General features: G+C 46.5%; 1 protein-coding gene across 4 annotated transcripts in view; it reads left to right on the top strand.

The window, feature by feature from the left end:
* Window positions 1–23,305, top strand: part of adcy2b (adenylate cyclase 2b (brain)) — a 37,138-nt gene that overhangs the window by 2,353 nt on the left and 11,480 nt on the right. For all 4 annotated transcript variants that reach the window (XM_048994336.1, XM_048994335.1, XM_048994337.1 and 1 more), the window contains 12 exons: window positions 2,902–3,099; window positions 6,380–6,541; window positions 12,011–12,160; window positions 13,362–13,510; window positions 14,911–15,022; window positions 15,400–15,527; window positions 20,379–20,537; window positions 20,960–21,092; window positions 21,357–21,533; window positions 22,264–22,307; window positions 22,980–23,060; window positions 23,234–23,303. In XM_048994336.1, coding sequence (XP_048850293.1) covers window positions 2,902–3,099; window positions 6,380–6,541; window positions 12,011–12,160; window positions 13,362–13,510; window positions 14,911–15,022; window positions 15,400–15,527; window positions 20,379–20,537; window positions 20,960–21,092; window positions 21,357–21,533; window positions 22,264–22,307; window positions 22,980–23,060; window positions 23,234–23,303 — 1,563 coding nt within the window. The remainder of the gene's footprint in view (window positions 1–2,901; window positions 3,100–6,379; window positions 6,542–12,010; window positions 12,161–13,361; window positions 13,511–14,910; window positions 15,023–15,399; window positions 15,528–20,378; window positions 20,538–20,959; window positions 21,093–21,356; window positions 21,534–22,263; window positions 22,308–22,979; window positions 23,061–23,233; window positions 23,304–23,305) is intronic.

Here is a 23,305-nt window from a genome sequence, read left to right as displayed (position 1 = left end):
AAGGGCAGAGCCTTCGCGGTGCATTGAATTCATATGCCAAGATACACAGTCAATCAGAGGCCCCCGTTTCCCCAGTCAATACTGAGTGTGGGGATCTAGTCCATGCAACTTGGTCTGTGAACGTCCTCGGTTGGAGTGACATCCTGTGTGTTTTTCACCGCCCCCTGCTCCTCCCCTCGGCACTTGGCTGCTCCTCTCAGAACCTGGGTCCGCCTCTTGGCACCTGGCCCCGCCTCTCAGCCCCTGGCTCCGCCTCTCACCACCCAGCTCCGCTTCTTGGCACCTGGCTCCTCCTCTCGGCACCTGGGCCTCGTTCTTGGCCTCCGGCTCTGCCTCTCGGCCCCCGGCTCTGCCTCATTGTCGCCTTTGGCTTACTCACTGGGGGCTTTGGGTCAGGATGCTGTAAAGCGCTTTGAGACGATGTAATGTCGTGAAACTGCGCTATACAAAAATAAATTTGTTTGTTTGTTTCTTCCGCTTCTCGGTGCCCATGCAGCAGTCTGCATGACCCCATCATAACTCCCTCTGGGGCTTCACTCATGCCTCTACCTTCTAAAGGTTCACACATACCTTTAAATGTGCATTAAAAGCACGTGTGTCAGTGCAAAACAAAGATAAAAACACAGGAAGCAGATAATTGATACCTGTTATGACAAGTTAGCTACCGAAAACTGCTATGACGGTGGTCTGTTGGAGAAGTTTTCTGAATGAACGTAAACGCACGTATGTAACATGTATAAATGTAACTTCTGGTGCAGTTTGACTGAGGTGGGCATGTCCTGGTGGAGGGTAAACCAGAATGTGACACAATTTAAAAGCTATTAAATCATAAGGACGGGCTTAAACCAAACTAATCCCTTAGTTAATTAATATTCAGAAATGATTGCCCACTTGGAGGTGGGGGATGGGCGTTCTTACTTTCTTCTCCATAATATGAAAAATGTGTGGATTTAAGAGGCTGCTGTTTGCTGCAGGTTTGGAAAATGAACTTCAGCAAAGCAGCAGGGTCATATGTGAGGCAAAATAACGAAAGAGGCGGTAACCCCCCCCCCCCCCCCCCCCCGAATCCTGGGTAAACAGTCTGCTTTTAAAGGGATACCGTCCCCCTGCCAGGTACACACACTAAACTACTTTATGGCCATTTAGCTAGGAAGACTGGAGTCTCTCCCCTGGCCAAACACACAAAACTGTAGATGCTGAGCCGGTGGACGGGAAGAAACGTGGCGGGAGAATGTGCAGCACCTGGAACATGTGAACAGAGGCGTCCGTGGCCTTTGAAATTACTTTTAGTGCTTATTTCCAGCAGCTTAAGCCAGAGAAGCGGAGAGGCTGTTCAATGGTGGTTTCGCTTTTATAAATGAGCCTCTTCCTAGCCGTGTGCATCCCGGCAGCCTCGCACTGAGATTTCGGGAACAGGCCGAAAGTATCTGAAGGCCACATCTGTCGAGGGACGAACCTGCGGCCGGAGCGGCTCGGTGAGCAGGAATGTCATTGTGAGCAAATGGCTCCTCCCGACGCCTCCTGGAAGCGCGGAGATGCCGACAGTATTCGGCCCCCGATTCCCGTGCCGCTGCATGCCGCCATGCATTATTCACGAAGGCGTATTTACCCGCCGCCATCGCTGAGGTGCCACCTGCCAATTTGAATGAAATTCGGTGCCGTTCCCACAGGAGCTCATTTCCCGGAGATTGTTGGTTAAACTATCTGCTATCCGTATTTGACGTTTTTTCTGACTTACATAACGGCTCGGCCAGGGACCTCAGAAGCCCATTTAATGTTCTGCTTCACGCCGAGGGAAACCATCCCTGGTCCAATAGGCATGGGGACCCTGCAGGTTTTAGACTGCTGTTTAATTAATGCCTGGGGGTGGGGTTGGGGGGGGAGGGGGGAGGCGTGACGTATCGCCTGCCCCCATCATTCAGTGACATGCTCCGTTAAATCTGACGAGGGGAGGGACCAGCTGAATAAGCCAACCTGCCTCACTCTCCGGGGGGGGCAGGCCATCCTTGGAAAGGCCATAGCTTCTTACACACCCAAGTTGACGGTCTAGGTGTCGGAAACGTCATTTCAATTAGAGGGAAGCAAGACAGGCGGGAGGGATCAGTGGCCTGTTCCTCGACGTTAATGGGCGCTGTTACTCAGGATGTAAAAGGCAGATTTTCGTTAAACATCGAATTCTCCCCGATATTCGTCATCCTTTCCGAGATGTCCCGTGGTTTCATCAATCTGAAGCACACAGAGTACGATCTTCCCGAACTGAGCCCCGTGTAAAAGCTAAATGTAGGGACACCCGAAAGGGCACATGCTGTGCTGCCTGGAAACGCTCAGGAAACACAGACGTGGCTGTTAACCTGGTACCAGTGGATCTGTTAATGTGGCGGGTTTTCAGCTTCTGTACCTCTTTGAAAATTAAAACACTGCGAGAAGGTATCTAGGTCTATCCTCAAAAGGTTATTTTAAATTCAGGACCTGGGCTACATTTGAGCCCCATTTTAATAACCAGGTTCAGCTTGTCTCCTTTGATTTCTCAGAAGGGGCGGGAGAGGGTCTTATCAGTGTTTATTTGCTTTTTTAAATTTTCTTGGCATCATCATACTGGACGCGTTCAGCCTCATGATGCGTCTGCGTGTTGTGGAGTCAGTCAGACTCCAGAGAAGATTCTGGAAACGGGACAGCTGGCTTTAGACGGCGGACCTTCACACCTTCAGACAGCTTGTTCACAAGCAGTCAGTCTCTCATGTGCTGGGTATATTTCGGGGGGCGTGAAGAGCATCCGCACGTTTCCCTGACATGCCGTGCGTGAGACCCTCACGTCCACTTAAAATTAGACGAGACAAACCCAGTTGGCGGTTTTGACAATCCACCGGCACGCGTAAAGCCCTCCCTCCCATGTCCCCACAGGACATCAAGGACCACGTGGCGTTCCTCATCACCGTTCCCACCGCCCTGGCCATCTTCCTGACGATTTTCGTCTTGGTCTGCATCGAGTCAGTCTTCAAGAAGCTCCTGCGTGTTTTCTCCTTAGTTATCTGGGCCTGCCTGGTGGCTATGGGCTACCTCTTCATGTTCTTCGGAGGGATCATCTGTCCCTGGGACCAGGTACGTCGGCATTGTAACTAATCTAGGGTCCCTCGGTCCTCCTTTGGATCCATCTTATATTCATGACCTTATCCACAATAAAAGAGATCATTCCATGATCTTTTTAATCACAAAAAGTCAAATGGTGCATGAGGATCGAGAATAATCTCAGTTGGGTCTTCAGAAGGAGATTACTTGAGGTGTCTGTTTGCATTTGAGTGAAACCTGGTGTCCAGCTTCCTCATTAGACAAAAAGAATCGAAACCCGACCTTCGGGCAGGATGCAGGAGTGGCATCATTTCCAGAAACACATCAGTTATTAATCATATGAGTGAGACATGCTGTTATTTTTAGCCATTTCAGCCTGCGTGTTGGAGGGGCCTCATCCTGTACGAGGCTGCCTTCTCCGCAGCTTCTGCCTGCCGCTGTCCCGCTCTCATCTATTATTCAGCAAGCCACATGCTCGTTCCCCCCCCCCCCCGTGCCCGCAGTTGGGGTCCGCTTGTGTGCGAACGCCTTTCCATTTGCTCGTCCCGCTGTGACGTTTACCCATCGCTCCACACGAGAGGCTGTCGACTCATTTCGGCACAAGACCCCGGACAGATGCGAAACCCGACCTGCAAAACCACAAAGAAATGCCAGTGGAAGGTGTTAAATTTCACAATCACAAGCGTGCGTTGTTTTTGATGGCACAATGAGGTTATAATATTCTCCATACTGTGGGTGAACATCTTTGCTTATGAAATAGCTTTTAAATTGACATGTTTTAAAGATCTCCCTCTGCAATCTCTTATTTGCTTTCTGGTGCAAATGGGGATCTTTGATATCAGCTGTGTATTTTCCAGCAGGGATCCTCAAGGACAATACGTATTGTCCTATTAGACTATTTTTTTTTTTTTTACAAACAAACAAATCCATCCATTATTTGAAACCACTTCATCCCAACTGGGGTCACCGGAACCTATCCTGGGAACAATGGGTGCAGGCAGGAACCAAGACTGTGGGAGGAAACCGGAGCCCCCCGGTGAAAACCCATGTGAACAGCATGCGAACCGCACATAGAAAAGGCCTGGGACCGAATCGAGGGCAGCGCTAACCACTGCACCACCCCGCTGCCCCAAACAAATCTGAACAGTTAGCTATACTCTATTGCTTAGAAAAAAATCACAGAAATGGACTGTGGCCTCAAATGGGTGGATGGGAGGGGCGGGGGGGGGGGGGGTGTAGTAGCTGGTGTCATCCTGTGACTCATCAGACCGGCGGCGTGCTCAGAGTCAGCGGTCAGAGGCCAGAAACCTGCATGACGCATTTCTTCGTATCGGACATCTCTGAGGTCACATGGGAGTCAGAAGCCAATTTCAGCAGGACAAGCGTGCGGCCGGTCGCGTCCAATCCTGACTGGCGGGGGGGGGGGGGGGGGGGGGTAAGAGGTCCTTATCACCTATTACTGTTGACTACCGCTATCCCATGAGGAAGAAATCATATTTCCTGCATTTAGCTGAAGGGCATGCGTGATTGCTCCATGCAGAGAGAATGAACTCAGGGAAAGTGCTTGGTGGGACCTCGCCTGGAGCGGAAATAGGCGAGACATTAAACAGGCATCAATTTCAGCGCTTTTGCAGAGGTTGTGTGCCTGCGTTTATTTAGCAGGGGGAGACTAATAATGTCCGATAATCACACATGAAATGTGCGGTCTTGCTCTGGAATTCATTCCCGGCATTCCGAAGAGGAAAACGAAAAGGGTGCCGACCCACTTAATGCACTGAGCCCGTGCTGATGGCCCTCACCTGTACAGTGCCCTCGCATTCCAAGTTCGCATCGTAGGTAATCCGGACCGGCCAGAACACAGACCAAGTTCGTAGCAAGACGAGATCCGTCAATGCTCTGACCATTATTCCGGCTTTTCCCAGGTTCTCCTGCTGAAGTGTAATTCACTTACCGGGGAAGTTCACAGAAGCCGGACTAACCGAATCATTCTTACGTGTAATCGTAGCCCTTAACCCAGCTTAAACAAAGTTTATAATTAAGAGTAGGCGGATGAAATGTTTCAGAATATGACACAGCTACGGCCCCCAAACCCTGCCCCTCTGATACATTTTTTGCACCTGCCAGTCACCATGGGCAGCTCACCATCAGGCAGAAACACAGGCAGCCCAGGCATTGCTTAGGTCAGCTAATGCTTTGCATTCCCTCGCTAACGATACAAACGCAATTATGTCCATCGCCATGAAACCGCACTCACTCCTCTATATAGTGACACTGCCGTCTTATATTATTCCCGAATGTGGGAGGTCGCAATTAATTCCTGAAAGAAAGTAAGTAGGTAGGGTTCAGGGCAAAGAGGTGTCAGACCCTGGGTGTGTTTTATATAGGTGTTAGCTTGGTGGGCTTGGACTACAAGAGTCATGGTTTGTTTTGTCAATCCAACGCTAAAAAATATTGAAAGGCAAAGAGCTGAATCCTGTTTCCCATCACTTCGTAGTGAAACACCCGTTCAGGTCCTATGACAGGTTCTCCTGTAGACATTCTGCTTTAATCCCTCACTTTGGATCCGGAGTTTTAATTTGGAATGGGGAAATGTTTGCGTCCCATCACAGAAGTGGACCCTCTGAGCTCTCAGTCAAATCCTTTGAAACCTTTGTTGGTGCATCTTGCGATAAATTGTTCAGAAAACTAGCCTCTTAATTAAGTCAACTAATAGCTTCTTTTTAAGTCCTTCCAGAAGATTCTTCTTTCTAGCACTATACATGTGTGAGCATTCTCTTCTTCAGTCAATACATAACAGTATTTTTTTCATATTAATGTTTAGTTCCTGTATCTCCTCAGCTAGCGGAGAACCACTAGAGGTTTCTTAAAGTACTCTTCTTGCCCGAGGAGCTTCACTTTCAACAAGCGTTTCTCTGTTTCTCTGTCTCCATCCCCCAACCCCTAACCCCACCTTCTCAAAATAACCTGCAGGAGTGTAATTTGCACCTTCCAATAGATCTAGACACGAACACTGGGCCCCTTTCAGAGTGGCTGGGAATAAGCAGAGCGGTACCACTGGAGGCAGAGCAGGGATCAGGGCTGTTTACGTGTCCAAACGCTCCCAGCCAAGGACGCAGATCATACACCGAGCACACCCAGATTGCCCAGCGGGGGGGAGAGAGGCAGGTAGAGAGGAGAATTATGGGTAAAAAGGGCATCTTTTAAACCCATGTGTAGATTAGCCCGGGGATTTGATCAGAGTGCTACGGTGCACCCAGTCCCCACTTTAACGTCTGAGATCCCTGACCATGTCTGAATTGCCCCCCCCCCCCAGGTCTCCTTCTTCCTCTTCATCATCTTCGTCGTGTACACCATGCTGCCGTTCTCCATGAGGGATGCGGTCATCGCCAGTGCCGTCACCGCCGCCTCTCACACCGTAGTGGTCGCTGCGTACTTGGCCAGCGCCACCAACAGAATGGAGCCTCTGCTGTGGCAGGTCAGTGACCCCCCCCCCCCCGGCGCATGCATGTCGTCAGTGCATATCTGCGCCGCTGCGTGTGGAAGGTCAGAAGCGGGAGCTGCGCAGGTCGCCGCATGACAGCAACTGCTAATAAACAAACAATGTACGACAGCCATTCCTGAAGCGACTCCTCACGAATATTCATGAGCCCGTGCTGGATTTGCATGGTCATTTGCATATCTGTTTGCATTCATATGAACATCCACGGTTGCCCCATTATGGGGGTGATAGGGTCACGGTCTGGCACCCCCCCACACCCCTCCCCAGTCGTGACACATATAAATGTCCCTTTGGTACAAGGTGGGCCTCATTATGCGCCTTCCTCCGATTATCGAAGTTGAAAACGACTATGGAGATGAGGCTCTGTCTGTATAAAGTGGGGGCTGGGGGGTCAGGGCTGGGGGAGGACAAACCAGGTCGTGCTTCACCTGAGACGCCCCCCCCAATTGATCAAGGTGGTCTTCTGGCTGCCGGATATGCCAGCAACAGCTCATGATCGCCACGGGTAAATCCCATGTTAAATCCCTGTGTGTGTGGGGGGTGCATCTTCGATTCCTCTTTTCAGCTGCTGTGGGGCGGAAGGGGCTTTAAAACCCCACTTGCTATGTTGTACATCCAGCCAGTTAGCGACTCTTACCAGTCTCTGCCCAATCACTGCTCTGGCATATTTACGGCTGCTTTGACAGACTGACTTCACCGTATAATGTGAAGGATAAATAAAGTACAGTGCTAGTGCATTCTGGGATTTTTGCTACATAGGACCGTTCAGAGTTTCTGGGGAGCTGTATGATGCATGACAGACCTCCCGTCTTGGCCGCCGGGGGGGCTGCCTGTGCCAGTGGCTCAGTGCCGGGGTGGGAGGGGGGAACTGACTCTTTGGATCCTCTGAGTGTGAGTGGTTTTATTTTCACCCACCATAAACTACCCCTGGGAGCCATATTGCTGGTCCCTGCAGTGCCAGCGCTGCAGTGAGGAGTGTGTCACCTCTAACAGCACATTTACCCATACAAACTGCGGGTGGGGCTCACTGGAGCTCACTGGAGCCCCAGCTGTTACATTAGATCACACCCTGAAGGGTGCAGATCCAGTTCAATCCCATCCTTCTTCACGTAGGGGTGCCCGATCAAACATATATGCTCCAATATGCTTAATAAAAATCTGGCAAAATAATTACTTTTATTTACATTTTCCTGAAGCCAAAAACGACATGCCCGCAATGACAGTGTATGTTTAATATTTACAAATATGATCTTATTTAACTCGTCTCTGAGCATGGGTTTGCAGAAGCGGTTATTTATTAAGCGAAACGTTTGGACAGACACCAAGAGGGCTGAATCTATCCGATCTGCCACTGAGAGCAGCTATGCGAGACATATATATATATATCCCTCATTTAAAATTCCTCCGTCTCCCATGCACACATAGGCACATGATCTGTCACCGCACAGGGGGGAGGGAATCTGATGTGCAGCAAAGATACGTTTATTTACTCGGGTGGTAGGAACAGGAATTGCTCGCATGTCTGCGATGTTAATGGGAAGGAGGAACATTTCTCCCAGGGCAGATTAGATTTGCTTCTGGCCTGGATCTCGCCATGGATGAATGCCCCACCCCCCCCCCTCCCCCCCACCAGAGCCTTACCCCTTCGTGGCCAGGGGCCGGCTGATAGCGGGCGGCGAGGGGCACAGATCGCACCGGCGGGACCTGGGTGATTGATGGAGATGCTAATCTGAGCTGGCATCTTCCTGCTACACAAAAGGCACCGTCACTGCCTGTGAAACACGGTAAAATGTGCACAGGCATTCAGGGGGGGCCGTCACACACACACACAGACATACAGAGACACGCACAGCCAGAGCAGATGCCCAGTGTGCAGGCAGACGCCCCGCAAAGGCCACTCTGCGTCCCCCAGTGGATTAAAGGAGTTTTTTCGGACTGTGCACGTCACTCTGATGTTTTTATTAAATATGAAGCTATTGTCTTAACAGGTTATTAAAAGGGTAGCATGGTGGCTCAGTAGGTGGCGCTGTAGAGTCACACCTGCAGGGTTGGGGGTTTGAATCCTGTCTTTGCTCTCTGTGTGGAGCTTCTATCCTCTCCCCATGCTCTGCAGGGTTCCTCCAGACTTTCTGGTGTAATTAGGCAAGTCGGCATCTGAATTTCCCATAGAGTGTGTGTGTGTGTGTGTGTGTCTTGTGATGAACTGGCACTCCGTCCATGGTGAATGTCATACTTGTGCCTATCACTGCCTGTGATAGGTTCTACCCCCCGCCCCACCCCCCAGTAAACGTTTAAATGATTTCTATGTGATTCTTTTATGCAGTAACTCTTTCAAACACCATGCCACTCCAGAGTTTTTTTTGTCCTGGTTCGATTAACAGCAGCAGTGTGGTGTTTCTGCTCTGGAGGCATATGGTGAAATACCGGGCAACCTACCGGCTCTCCGCTGCTGTGAGTAAACACAGCTGAGGTAACGAGCTAACAAGGTGTTACCAGGGCAACCATCTGCCTATCTTTCATTCATTAATTGATGGTACATTTGTGTGTTTTTATGGTAAACAATGATGCCTCACTTCCCATGTGACTCTATCACCTGCCATCATGTGATTCCCCTGGCGTCATGTGACGCCGGGACTCTGCACTTCCTGATGGCGTGCAAGCTGTTGATCCTGTATCATCACGGTGATTTAATTACTGCCTCGTTCTGGTGATGGACCTTGGTTTCTCAGAACTCAGAACACATCATCGGCTACAGTACAGGAATGATTTCTGGTTTTGGGTGGGACGAGAGCTTCGGATGAGATTTGAGTAAATAGCACCTAAATGATGATTCCCTTGCATAGCCCATTATGGTGTTGCCCTGCTGGTTAGGGCTCTCTGCCTGCGACTGGAAGGTCATGGGTTCGCATCCTGTGGCTGGTAGAGTGATGACATCACTGGCCCTTTTAGGCCTTGACCCCGTCTACCCAAGTCTAGTAGGGGAGTCAAATGGGATCCGTGAAAGCTAAAGAATTCTGATATGTTTTTACAAATGGAATACAGGCAGAGTATTATTACATCTGCAGTTAAAGCCCGGTGTTTGTTCCATTAGAGTTGAAAGAGCACAAAATACTTCATTCTCTTGCCAGAGATGAATCTACTTACAGCCAGACACAATTCTGCCCAGTTTGTAGTTCACACACATTGTTTGAATTCATTTTCATATACTTGAATTTCCCCCCTTAGCATCTTAAATGCCTTCATTGCGTGATTCTGCCCCGGGGTGGGAGGGGTGTAACGCAGTTCTCTTCATGAACATGCTTTCTAATTGGCTTCTGAGGCTTTTCACTGAAGGCCATATTTCTCACATTACTGGGTACTCCTGCTGTCTGTTCCAGTGCTCCATCCCGGCACCTGCTCCGAGTACGTCAATCCCCCCCCCCCCCCCCCACACCCCACTGCACAAGAGCTGAAATCTCCTTGGAAACTCCAAGGAGATTAGTACACTATCCCTAGAGGCAACTGGTAACTTTCACCGGCTGACAGTCCAGACAGAAATGCTCCATGTTCTCTTAATTTCGCCTTGAGACCCCCCCAGCCCATGTTCTCTCACTGAGACACTCCCCAGAGTTTCCTCAACAGCCGTTGGATCAGTGGGGGTCTAACAAGCAGGAAAGTAAACAGGCTGCCTCCTCCAGCACCTGGCACAATCAGCTCATGGTTATTGCATTTTTCTGCAAGGCCCTGAAATGAAATCACTAAGACTCTCACAGCTAGAATGCCAACCTGCTAGGCTAATGAAATGAGCGCTTAAAGGGCCAGGTGACCAGGTCCCGACCTCTGCTATGCTAACTTCTTGTGGGAGTGATCATAAACCACAAAAAGCAAGTACAGAAATGCGAATGTGGGCCCCTCAGTCATCAGCAGGCCCCATAGTCATCACCAGGCCCCATAATTATCAGCGGGCCCCACAGTTATCAGAGGGCCCCACAGTCATCAGTGGTTACCATAGTCCTCAGAGGGCCCCATAGTTATCTGAGAGCCCCACAGTCATCAGTGGGTACCATAGTCATCAGTGGGCCCCATAGTCATCAATGGACCCCACAATCATCAGTGGGTACCATAGTCATCAGAGGGCCCCATAGTTATCAGTGGGCCCCACAGTCATCAATAGACCCTACAGTCATCAGTGGGCCCCACAGTCATCGATGGACCCCACAGTCGTCAGTGGGTCCCACGGTCATAGTCATGAAACACACTTATTCTTCTTGTGATGCTTTTTTTTTTAAACTGCAACAAAGTCACAATGTGGTGAAGGTTACAGAATATTTGCTCTTCAATAGCTAAACAATCCTTTTGTTAAGTCATGCCGTTTGACTCTCATGACAGTACTGTTTCGAGGGCCAACTCAGCCACAAGCCAGTATGCTGCAGTGATGGGTGCCTCAGCATGTTAATCAATCGCAAACAAAAAGCTAAACACATATCCTTCTACAGCTTTCCATGTGGCAAGAAAGAGAGATGGCAAAGTGGCTGTGGAAATTAAGCGGAGATTATTCACAGCCGCTTCGTTTTCACGTTGATTTCATGACATTTGCGGTTAGGTACAAGCCCGGGTTTTGGCTTCATGGTTCTGCACAATTTCAGTACAGCGGGGGAAACAGAATCTGTTCTGAAATTAATTGGTATTATAACCACAAACGCAATTAGAAAAAGTTGAGAATCGAAAGCAATGCATCGATACATCTGAATAACAAGACAAGCTGATTTGCACATCGTACAAAAAAACCATACACACATTCAGATGATGTTGTCTAAAATGACTGCACTGGATGTGCTTCCAGCAATCTGTCCGAATTCGGTATAACAGACGACAGGCTTTATCAGCTACTTTCTCCCCAATTTATTGGGAAACTGAAATGTTTCCCACCTGCTGATTATGACTGAGTATAGCCAGGATTAGCTATAACAATCTCAGAACCACAATTAGCATAATGTTTTAATAATCGAACAACTACATCTCAATTTAAGTTCCACCTGCGTCAACAAATGTGTTCATTCGTTCCATTGTGTGCACCGAACTGAAAATGATGTACCAAATGTGTACCGATAATTCCTCCCGGAAAAACAGCTACACTCAGTTTAACCCCTTTTCGCCCTTAACAATTCCTTACTGAATAACAGAATTATAATGAATAATGTTTCCGGTTCCAGCATTTTGGTGTGTTTGGATTGTCAGGCCCCAGAAACATCATGTGTTGAGTCAGACATAATTAGGGGAAATTCCAGCCAATCCTGCTGCGATCCATATTAAACACTGAATTCCTTATATTCAGGGAATTCAGGGATCTATAGGAGATGCACTGTCTTTATGGCACCATATGTCTCTATGGTGACTTCACTGAGTGCTGAGACTGAGGTCCTCGGGTTCACCTAGAAGATGTTCAGTGATCTGCTGCCCCTGCAGATTTTGGCCAACATCACCATTTTCATCTGTGGCGGCATGACTGGAGCCTATCACAAGCATCTGATGGAGCTGGCCCTCAAGCAGACGTACCAGGACACCTGCAACTGCATCAAATCCCCTATGAAGCTGGAGTTCGAGAAACACCAACAGGTCTCCATTTTGTTCTGCTTTTGTGTGTGTGTGTGTGTGTGTGTGTGTGTGTGTGTGTGTGTGTGTGTGTGTGTGTGTGAGCGGGTATACCTATCCTTATCCCCATAACATAATAAATATCCGTTTTTTTTCCCTTATGGGGACCGGTTTTCTATTTTATAAAAATCAGTGACTGCTATGAAAAAACTAAAAATGCAAGAACTCTTGTATTTTGCTTGGTTACTTATGGTTATGGTTAGGGCAGGTTGGGGGTTAAGGTTGTTATAGTTAGCGTCAGCATTTTTCCCATAGAAGTGAATGAACGGGCCCCACATGTGTGTGTGTGTGTGTGTGTGTGTGTGTGTGTGTGTGTGTGTGTGAATAAACTGACAAGACGTCTGTTCCACTGGACAGGTCACATACTTGCCTGCATACACTGAGGTGACCAGCTGTCTTTCAACCTTTTCATAATTCTTTTGATCAATGGTGAAATGTGACAAAATTGTCCAATTAAATATGAAACCTCCTATCGCTCCCCAGAGTTTAATTTTCATCACAACATCACTCTAAATCATTCTGGATATTATGTGACTCCGGCAATTATCATTAGCAGTAGCGGTTGTTGTCAGACACTCATATCTGTAGCCACATTAGTTAGCAGTGTGATTAACTAATCACAGGTTACCGATAATTATAATCAAAATGCTTCATGTAGTGAATACACCACAAAGCGCTGCATCTGCCACACAGACCACAGCGAACGATGATCAATACTGATATTTTAAATTATAATCCACCAAGCATGATGAGCTAAAGTAAATTAGCAGAGGGCTACTGGAGCATCCACATGAACGATGAGAATCAACGGAAGCAAATTGCTTTTACTCACTACGTAGCACCTGTCATATTGATAGTAGGTTTATTGCCAGAGCTAGTTACACACTTACTAGCTCTGGTGACAGTGGTATTATATTGTATTGTATTATCCAGGTGATACACCCAGACTTCAGCGCTAACCAGAGGATATTCAGCTGAGGTGACGATTATGGGCAACGTTTAACGTGTGCAGATAGGAACCATATCGTCAGTCTTGTTTGGCCAAGTTAGCCGAGTGCTATTTCGTAAGATCGCATGTCTTTGTTTTTAAATGACGCACGTGTGTCACGGCCGGGGGTCCCTCCCCCCCTGCTTTCTCCTTCACGCCGCGCCCCCTGCCTTTCAGGACCGCCTGCTCCTCTCTCTGCTCCCGGCCCACATCGCGCGAGTCATGAAGGCTGAGATCATCCACCGGCTGCAAGGGCCCAACTTCGGACAGACCGAAAACACCAACAACTTCCACAACCTCTACGTGCAGCGTCACACCAACGTCAGGTAGCCTGCTTGGGGCAAAATTTGAGGATCCGCCGATATAAAAATAGGATGGATGAATCTGTGGCGTCACTGTCTTTCCTGATATTCAGGCTTTAAAGCTTTTTTATTTTAATTACATTCCTCTTAATAAACATTCTGGATATGGGAGCAGGTCTTTCCCTGACGGTCCATCATCTTTATGATGTACTTTAACTCAAGGGTTGTGGTCCTTGGTGATTTATGAGCTGGAGTACTTAAAGTGCCCCAGAAACTACTTAATTTACTTAAAGAAAATACAAATCCAGTTTGAAGCAAGAGGGTGTTTTAATGCAGGTGGACCGTGCAGCACAGGTCACTGCTCTCGGGTAGACAGGCAGGAGGGGCCAGCCTGGGGGTGGGACGTGGCCCGGATCTAGGAAGCTGATTCGCTCGCTGCCGCGGTTCACTGTGACCAATCAGGGTCCGGGTGGTTCTTTTTTAAGACAGTAACTCAGTTTTCGTTATGACACCTGGGAGCAGTGTTTACCTGCCCGCACTGTGTCACTGCGTCACTGTCACCTCGGTGTGTGGCACTGGAGCAGATGAGTTCCGTTCGGTTTGTATATAGCGGCCTTGCCAACGAATAGTTTAAGGAGAACAACGACGATTAAACGAAGAATAGCAAATTTGTATCGCTAAACATCCACAGAGAGCGAGAGAAACAGAGAGACAGAAAGAAAGGGGGAAGAAGGGATGCAGTGAGACTGAGGGAGGGGTGATTTTTGGTATCATTTCACATTCGTCCTTCAAGCAGCTGCCATTTTATCATACAGTAGGAGGTGGGAAAACAACCTATATTATTATTGTCCAAAAAACCACTTAGATCTATATTATTATTGTCCAAAATGACACAGGAAGTTACTTAAAGCATCGGTGAGTTGAACCCAGGAACGGTGATTTCAACAGAAATCGATAAACAAAATGTTTGCACTTTATAGTGCCCTACAGCCACAGGCTAAGAGTAGCTGTTAATGCTTCAGCTGTAAATAAAATCCTGTAAGAATTCAATTCGTGAACCCGGGAGTCATGTCAAGGTTTGCGATGGTACTCAGAAGAGGCTAGAGGTGGGTTTTGAAGTGGTGGACCACCTGCCGTCCTGACAGTAGAACGATCATTTGCACCACTGGAGTGTAGTCATATAAAATGTTTTAAGCATCTGTGCATGATTACCGTCCGAAGGGGTTTGCATGGGTTAATAATGACAAAAGGTGGAGGTTCTGGTGCAACGATGAAGCATCTCAGCTTTATAAACAAATGGCAAAAAGCTACACAGTTAATTCTGTATCGGTTCCCTGAGTTTTTATAAACTGTAGATTAAAATACTGTCTGTTGGTGCGTGTGCGGGCATGTGTGTGCGTGTGTGTGTGTCCTGCCTCTCCCAGCATCCTGTACGCCGACATTGTTGGCTTCACGCGTCTGGCCAGCGACTGCTCCCCCGGAGAGCTGGTGCACATGCTCAACGAGCTTTTCGGCAAATTCGACCAGATCGCAAAGGTACTGGCTTCCTCGCATCGCCACCGGGCTCTGGGTCATGTGACAGGGGAACACGGGCGGCTGGTCACCCACTGGGTGGGAAGGCGGGAATAGGGCTAAGCCGCACAGCCCAACACAAACCTGAAGGTGGCGCCGCTCTTAAAGGGAAGCTGACTCCTTTTAGGGCGCCTGTGCTGTGGTGAGGGGAACTGTTAGCTTACACTTAGACAGCCTTTGTGTTGGCAGGTCAAACTTTCCTGCCTGCGTAGCATAATGCCTACAGCTGCTGACTCATCACCTGCGGTTAGCTGGTTAGTGTTAGCGACCTTGCTATAGTTTCTGTCTTCATGTTTTTCTCCCCCCCCCCCCCCCCCCCCATCTCTCACACCTCTTTCCAGGAGAATGACTGCATGAGGATTAAAATCCTCGGTGACTGCTACTACTGTGTTTCCGGCCTCCCAGAGTACCTGCCCAATCATGCCAAAAACTGTGTGAAAATGGGCTTGGACATGTGTGAGGCCATAACGTGAGTATCCACTTACACTAGTGTGGCCAGAAAATCAACGCTGGGGAGACACTTGGGTAGGATTTCAGAGGACCTGGATTTCACTGTAGCACTGAGTTCTTGCTGTGTGCTGATTGGCCAGTCTCCTGTAATCGTGCACGTGTCACTAATGTTAATGTGAAACAGACTTTCAATCAAGGCAACAAACCAGTCAGAGCACAAGAAGACGTGAACTATTTAGCTTTCGGTTTTATAATAGTTTGTGCAACTCGAATTGACCCAAAGTTTCCTCCCTGACATGGATTATCTGGTCAATCTAACAAATATCCTTGGTTACCTTGCAAAGTTATGGGAATAGATGTGAAATCACTAATCCACAATAACCAAGTGACACGAACACTTCAAGATTCGAGATTCTTTATTCGTCACATACATAGTAATAACAAGTACAACATGTAGTGAAATGAACCCTGACCGATCCAAGGACTGTGCAAGCAAAAGTAAACTAAGAATTTAAAGTTACAATTCACAATAGTTAAGAATATAAAAAGTGCAGACAATATATAAGAATGAATTTAAACAATATATATATATATATATAGAATAGAATAAAATAGAGAATGGAAGAAAGAGAGGAATCTCAGATTGCACTATGAACAACTGACTGTACACTGACTGTAAATGTGCGTTTCACGGTTGACAGCCGGAGACAGCAGCACATCTGGGGTGCAGTGTGCATGGGTTGCATTTAAAAAGGGCATCTTCAGCACACGCAGGTAAAGTGACACGTTTGACAGGTGAAATATTGAAAATATTTAACCTACAATTATAAATTGAAAGACCCACTACAGTTAAGCAGGGAGCTTGTTCAGAACCTCACCAAGGTCCTCGCCCATGCGGCCCGTTAAACCTCCCTTACATTAATTAACAGAGAAGCTGCAGGTGTCATCTTTCGTTCTTATGTATTCCAAAGGGTTTAACTACTTTTACATTCTCAGTTTTGCTTACTGTTTTTCCAGTAATATATATTTGCCATTCTCCTCAGTGTCACATTTAATTGTTTTCTGCTGTTTGTGTTTACTCAGTTGACAGTAAAATATGCATGTATGAAGAATAGACCTCCACTTCTGTGGATACGTTGGAGGTGCCTATACATACCATTGAGTTTTCTGTTAGCGGAGTGGTGTTTAATCAATCAGTCAGCTGCTGGGGGTACTGGAGACAGGCAAATGAAGATCATGGGTGGTAACAGCTAATGGAGGGATCATATGCAAGAGTGTGACTGTTTGGCTCGGTATCCGTGCTCTGGTCAGCACTTTTAGACTTTGAGATCAGGCGAGTTCTCCCCAGATGAAGACACATTAAAGGATCGTCTTCGCGGTGGGATTTCAGAATGTCATAATAACGTAGCCATGGAAACAGAGATTCTTATACCGTGCCTCAATTCCATAGATAAAGAAAATTGTGAAAAATTGTTAACGCTTCAACAGTAACAGCGAGGGTCGTTTATGTAGATATTTTTACAGAAGCGTGACATGCAGTTGTGAAAGCAGAGTTAAACTTGGAGCTTTGGAGCCACTGAGTTTAAGGTCTCAACCTTCTGTTATTAGATTTGAACCAGCAACCTTCCAATCACAGGCACCTGCAAGGTCGCACACCAATTTCTGCATTGACCCACTTAGAAGCAACTAAAATAATATATTTCGGATGGCCAATCATATCACCCATAGCCTAGGCTCTGAAAACACCAGGTCACCAAGACCGACACTATGCCTTTCGGAGAGCAAGATCAAAAGTGACACTTTTGTTCTCTGTAGAGGACATTATGTTTTTGTTAATCTCTCTCATGCTGTACATTCCACCTTATTGAGTCCTGTTGTTCCTTAATTAAATAGGACAGATAGGACTTTATGATGACATCATTTGTGTGACATGATGACATCATTCATGTGACCTTGCCAACTTCCTCTTCTTGTCAAATTAAAGTTTTAATCAATAATAATAATATTAATAATAATAATAATAATAATCCATCCATCCATTTTCCAAACCGTTTATCCTACTGGGTCGCGGGGTAATAATAATAATAATAATAATAATAATAATAATAATAATAATAATAATATATACTTTATCAACCCCCTTAGGGAAATTGTCTTTAAATCTCCCTCAGCTTGTTCTTTTTCGTAGAGTAAGTTGGCCACAAAGGGCTGCCACCCGTAGCGGCGCCCAGGGAGCTGGGGGTTAAGGGTCTTGCTCACACGCTGCCCAAAATCCCGGTCTGGACGTTTACTCTCTAGACCTGAATTACCCAACTCTGTTAAATACACAGGATTGGATTGAAACAGGCATTGATAGATGAGAAGAGTTATGATTGCTGGTGTTTTGAGCATCTTGGGAGCTTGCCCACTATACCCAGAAGATAATCTTGTTTTAGGATTCCTTACAAATATGGCCAGTTCCCTTGGGATGGTGCAGGCCAGTCACTAGAAATGCTGAGTTTAAGTGGAACCTGAATTAGCAGGACATGCATCACAGAGCTGTAAGCCACTAACAATCTGAACTATAGAGTTTAAGCTTCGCATGTCCTCAGAGGACAGAATATGGTCGAACTCTGCACCGAAAAGCAGAAATTGCACTAGCATGTATTAGCTTAAATGCCCCGTTGTGTATCTTGAGACTCCAAATGCCGGCTAATATGTGAAGAAATTCAAAACTTTGAAAATCTGCATTGAAATCGTTCCGTCCCGTTGCCCATTTTCTAACAGCTGAGGAATAGGTCCTGGAAATGAAGTCCTCGTCATCTTCATCCTAAAAGCTGCCACTGAAATATTCAACAGGGCGACAATAAAGTAACCTCCATTATAGGGACAGGATAATGAGGCAGAATCGCTGAAGGATCCTCTGGGCTTAAACATGGATGGTGCCAGATATGTGTCAGAAACATGCTGTGAATGGGATACGGAATACAAACACGCTGGGGGGGGGCAGGGGGGGGGGGGGCGGGTACGATGTCTTTATTGCCCTCATCTCCATCTGCTGTGTAAATACAAAGGGAAATGGAAATGATAAGATTATTGGTCCCGAGTTCGCAATGTACGTAAACAGTGATATGGATGCAGATACATGTCCCGGAGATTTACGCAAATATCCCACGACTTTTTTACATACAGTTTCCTCATTTTCCTCATACAGTTTCCTCCTATTTTCTTAGTTTGACAAAATATACTGGTGTGGCAAGCTACACAAAGTTGTGCTTAATTTTGTAATATGCAATAACATATCTCAGTCGAAGGTAGTGAATTTAAATAAATTTGCAGAGACTTTCTGCAGCTACATGGGGCGATTGGTATTGCGGACGCTGTGAAAATGTCCTCATTAAAGAGGCATTTTTTGTGAGATTTCTCATGGGTGTTTTACTGAATTCTCTCTGTGTCGGCCTGTCTTTCAAGTCAATTCAGTTCAATTCAAAGCTTTATTGTCATGTGTCCCTTGCACTCTGTGCTTGTCCAAATTCATTCTTGCATACCCTCCCAGCAGACTAGAGAATGACAAGATCGTCTCAGAGCAGTATAGTTCAATAACAACAATTATGTAAAACACAGTCATTAAATGCAATAAATATAGGATGAACAAGAAGCTATATGTTGAAACTAAACAGCAACATAAAGTGTCATAGTGGCTCTTTGAAGTGCAATTGAAGTGAGGTAGTGCGATTGAAGAGACTAGTGCTTGTGATTCAGAACAGTAAAGTGAGTGTAAAAGTAACAATTTCCAGTGAGCTCCAGGGAGAAAATAAAATCAGCAAACAATATACATTCCCCAGTACCGCCATGGCGATCGATGCCCAGCTTCACAAAACTGTGGATCTAAATTGCAGAAAATAAAATAATAATCAAATTAATGATTGCAACTTCTCAATGCTCCTGCAGCTAAATTGAATCGGAAGCCGTTAGTGTGATGTAGGGCGAACTTAACCACCGGTCTACGTAAAGCATGACTTTAATTATGGCTCCGTGATTAAGAGCCGCTGATCACAAATTTAACGAGTCTGCTTCCCCATATTGACATGCAGCCGAAGGATCTGCAGATAAACGGATTTTAGCTGCTATCTGAGAGACCTTAGGTGAAACTGCGGCATACTTTGCATAGAAATTACACTAAATTCCGCGTTTTCGCATATATATGCCACGTGGATCTCTGTTCCCGTAATGATGCTACTTTGTTCGCTTTACAGACAGACCTATGCTTTGACATTTCGGAATGTGGTTTTTATTGAAAAACGCAATACATATTGTACATGTAATTTATTTTCCTAACCCCCTCAAAGACAGTGCGTCTCATTTTTTCTCGCATATAGTTTAAAATAAAATGGAGAAAAAACGCGGTATGAACTCATCTGGATTTGCATATTAGTGCTGTACTAACCTTGGGGCTGCAAATTCCAGCAACGCCATGAATAAATTAGGCTACATTCAGATACTTAAAGCTGTGTATGAATCAGAAAAGCTTGCGCCGGTAAACATTTAAATGTTTCGTTCAACGTTGCTGCAAGCAAGTAAATCAAGGAATATTGATTGTCTGCAAGGTGTTGATTAGGCTAATTAGGCCAAACCATAACACAATTCTTAGAAAACATTCGTTTAAAGACATTTCAAATACCAGAACGATTATTCGTGCTTTAAAATGTATGGGATTCAACAAACAGACAAGTGGCCAGGCACTCTTAACAAATATATATGATCGTACATTGTATAAGCTTGTATTTTTCTGCCCTTAAAGAGGAAAATGTATGTATATATTTTTTTTGGTTGTTGTGTTTGTTATTAAAGCTTCCTAAAATTGTTAGAACATGTTTCTCCGTCTTTACAGGAAGGTCCGGGTTGCCACCGGAGCCGATATTAACATGAGGGTGGGAGTGCATTCCGGAAACGTCCTGTGTGGTGTCATTGGACTTCAGAAGTGGCAGTATGATGTCTGGTCACATGATGTCACATTAGCCAATCACATGGAGGCAGGTGGTGTACCTGGGTGAGCAGAACTATTTCATGTATGGTTTGTTTATTTCTGTAGGTTGAGTACTTGAGTTTCTGACTGCCAAATACTCCCGTAATAATGCTACAGTTTCACATATTTTTACATGTTTTGATTGTGGCGTATGTATGAGTATCTTCAGGATAAGAAGTGAGATATGAAATGCCATCCATCCATCCATTCATCCATCCTTTTTCTATATCCACTTGTTCTATGCAGGGTGAAATAAGAAATATATATTTGATAATTATTATGCTAATCTTACAATATAAGCATGTTCATGTGGTACTGTGGTAAATCTTTTGGGCATCGCTCGAATTACACTCTTCCAGAAATCAGCGTAGTTTGAGTGATCTTCTGGTAGTGTTAAGGTGGGTCACTCAGACCATGTTGCCCGGACTCTCTGGCTCCCCCCTCAGGCGGGTCCACATCTCCTCTGTCACTCTTGAGCACCTGAATGGGGCATACAAGGTGGAGGAAGGGGATGGACAGGACCGAGATGCCTACCTGAAGGAGCACGGCATCACTACCTACCTGGTCATCAACCCTAAGGCGAGACACCTGCCATGTTCATGAGCCGTCCTGAATTGTCCATCTGAATTGTTCAAGATTCAGTGGAACATTTTCAGTTTCTCCATATCGATAAACACCAAATGCTTTGTCACTGCTTGATTTTAAAAGTGTGCTTTAATTAAAAGTACTTTAAGTAAATTGGTGACATTGTTAATTTAATAAACAAAAATCGAACACTTTGTGCTGGCTGGTGTAGACCGAGCAGCAGGGTAGCCTGGAGCCGCGTTCTGTCGCCCCCTGCAGGCAGAGAGGCACAGCCCGCAGCTTCACTGCCGGCTCCGACCCACGGCGGACGGCGCCAAGATGAGGGCGTCGGTGCGGATGACCCGCTACCTGGAGTCGTGGGGGGCGGCCAAGCCATTCGCCCACCTGCAGCACCGTGACAGCATGACGACTGAGAATGGGAAGATCAACACCACTGTCAGTGCCCCCCTCCCCCAAACTGTGTGTGCTGGGACTGTGTGTATGTCAGGAGGAAAGTGGTGAGAGAGCGCGTTACAGATGGATCTAGATTATTTTACTTATATGCAGTAGGCGATATGCCAGTGGATGGGGGGGGGGGTGTGTGTGTGGGGGTGTCCCAATGTTAGCAAAATTAAAAAAATGCATTTCCCGTGTTAACCTGCACCCCCACCCCCCAGTGGAGAGAGTGCTGTATGTCCTGTCAACATCCTTGTGGTTAGTGCTAGATAAAATTATTTTCTGCCCGTGATCCCCCACCTGCAGCGGTTTAAAAAATATGAGAGGCACCCGAATACTGATCACAGGGACAGAGGCTTAGCCCACTGAGTCACACCCTGCCCCCCACTTACTAAACACAAGAACTGAATCTGTGTGAATATTCACCCAAGTGGGGTTTTATACGGTGAACATTTAGTAATGATGTGTGCAGGGTGGGGGTGGGATGAGTGCTTGAGTTCTGAGTTTCTGTGAAGTCCCAGTATTTGTGCGAAGTCCCTGTATTTCTGTGAATTCATTGTATTTCTGTGAAGTCACTGTATGTCTGTGAAGTCACTGTATTTCTGTGAAGTCCCAGTATTTGTGCGAAGTCCCTGTATTTCTGTGAAGTCCCTGTATTTTTGTCCAGCACAATTGTGTCGAGTGAAATGCAGACCATGCACTAAAATGCATTGTTTTTTCTGTCTGTAAGGATGTGCCGATGGGCCAGTATAATTTTCAGAGGCGCTCAGAGAGGTGGGTAACAGGGCTCTCCAAACATCTGCATGCATTCATGATGCTTCTTTAGTATGAACACCAGAATTACCAACAGTTACGTCATCATTCACTAAATAAAGAGCAGCTTTACAGTAAACACCTTATTTTCCTAATTTAGACAGAGGAACTACACAGTTTTCGCTTGGTAAGGCTCCTATAAATTATTCATAAGTAAATACATCTTTATAAACATTACTTATAAATCATGACCAATAAGAAAGCAGGCTCTAAAAGTAGATGATTTGCATCAGTGGCAACTGTGTTTGCATCTTCTATGTCCTTTGTTGGGCAGCAACGTTCTGGGTGCCCTTTGGCTCTAGACGGGAGAGGATCTGGCCCAAGGAAAGTTTGCTGTTTGGAGTAGGTAGACATTCGGGTCCCAGCTTCTCTCATTCTGTTTGTGTTGTCAAGGGGCCATGAAGGCCTTGCGGTACATTAGTGCCTGTGTATTCAAATAAAAACCTCACCTAGAGTCTTCAGGGTCAACCAGAGGAACTCGGGGAAGTAGTGAGTGAATAAGGTTTCGTTTGTTAATTCCCAGCGGGTCCTCAAGGGCCTCTCCGCGTCACACTCACCTCGCTCATCAACCTTGCATCTCCATGCTGTCACGCTTCCCTGGGCTTAAATCTCAATTCTCGTTATTTGCCACAGGACAAAATCACAGAAAAAGAGATTTGAAGAGGAGCTGAATGAGAGGATGATCAGGGCCATCGACGGCATCAACTCTCAGAAGTATGTGACTCCCCCCCCCCCCCCCCCCCCCCTCCCTGCTGACCGTTAGAGTGTGTGCTGTCATCTCACCTTAAACCCCGTTTGAGCTTCTATGGCCGTCAGCTGTATGGACCACGATGGTGCATCAGTTATGGCGGAAGCCCCCAACAAACACTGAGGTTTTGCCATTTCAGGCAGTGGCTGAAATCTGAGGACATCCAACGCATCTCCCTGTTCTTTCATAACAAGACTCTGGAAAAAGAGGT

This window comes from Brienomyrus brachyistius, chromosome 23 (assembly GCF_023856365.1).
Source record: "Brienomyrus brachyistius isolate T26 chromosome 23, BBRACH_0.4, whole genome shotgun sequence".
Classification (NCBI taxonomy): Eukaryota; Metazoa; Chordata; class Actinopteri; order Osteoglossiformes; family Mormyridae; genus Brienomyrus; species Brienomyrus brachyistius.
This window is presented reverse-complemented; position numbering and strand designations above follow the sequence as displayed.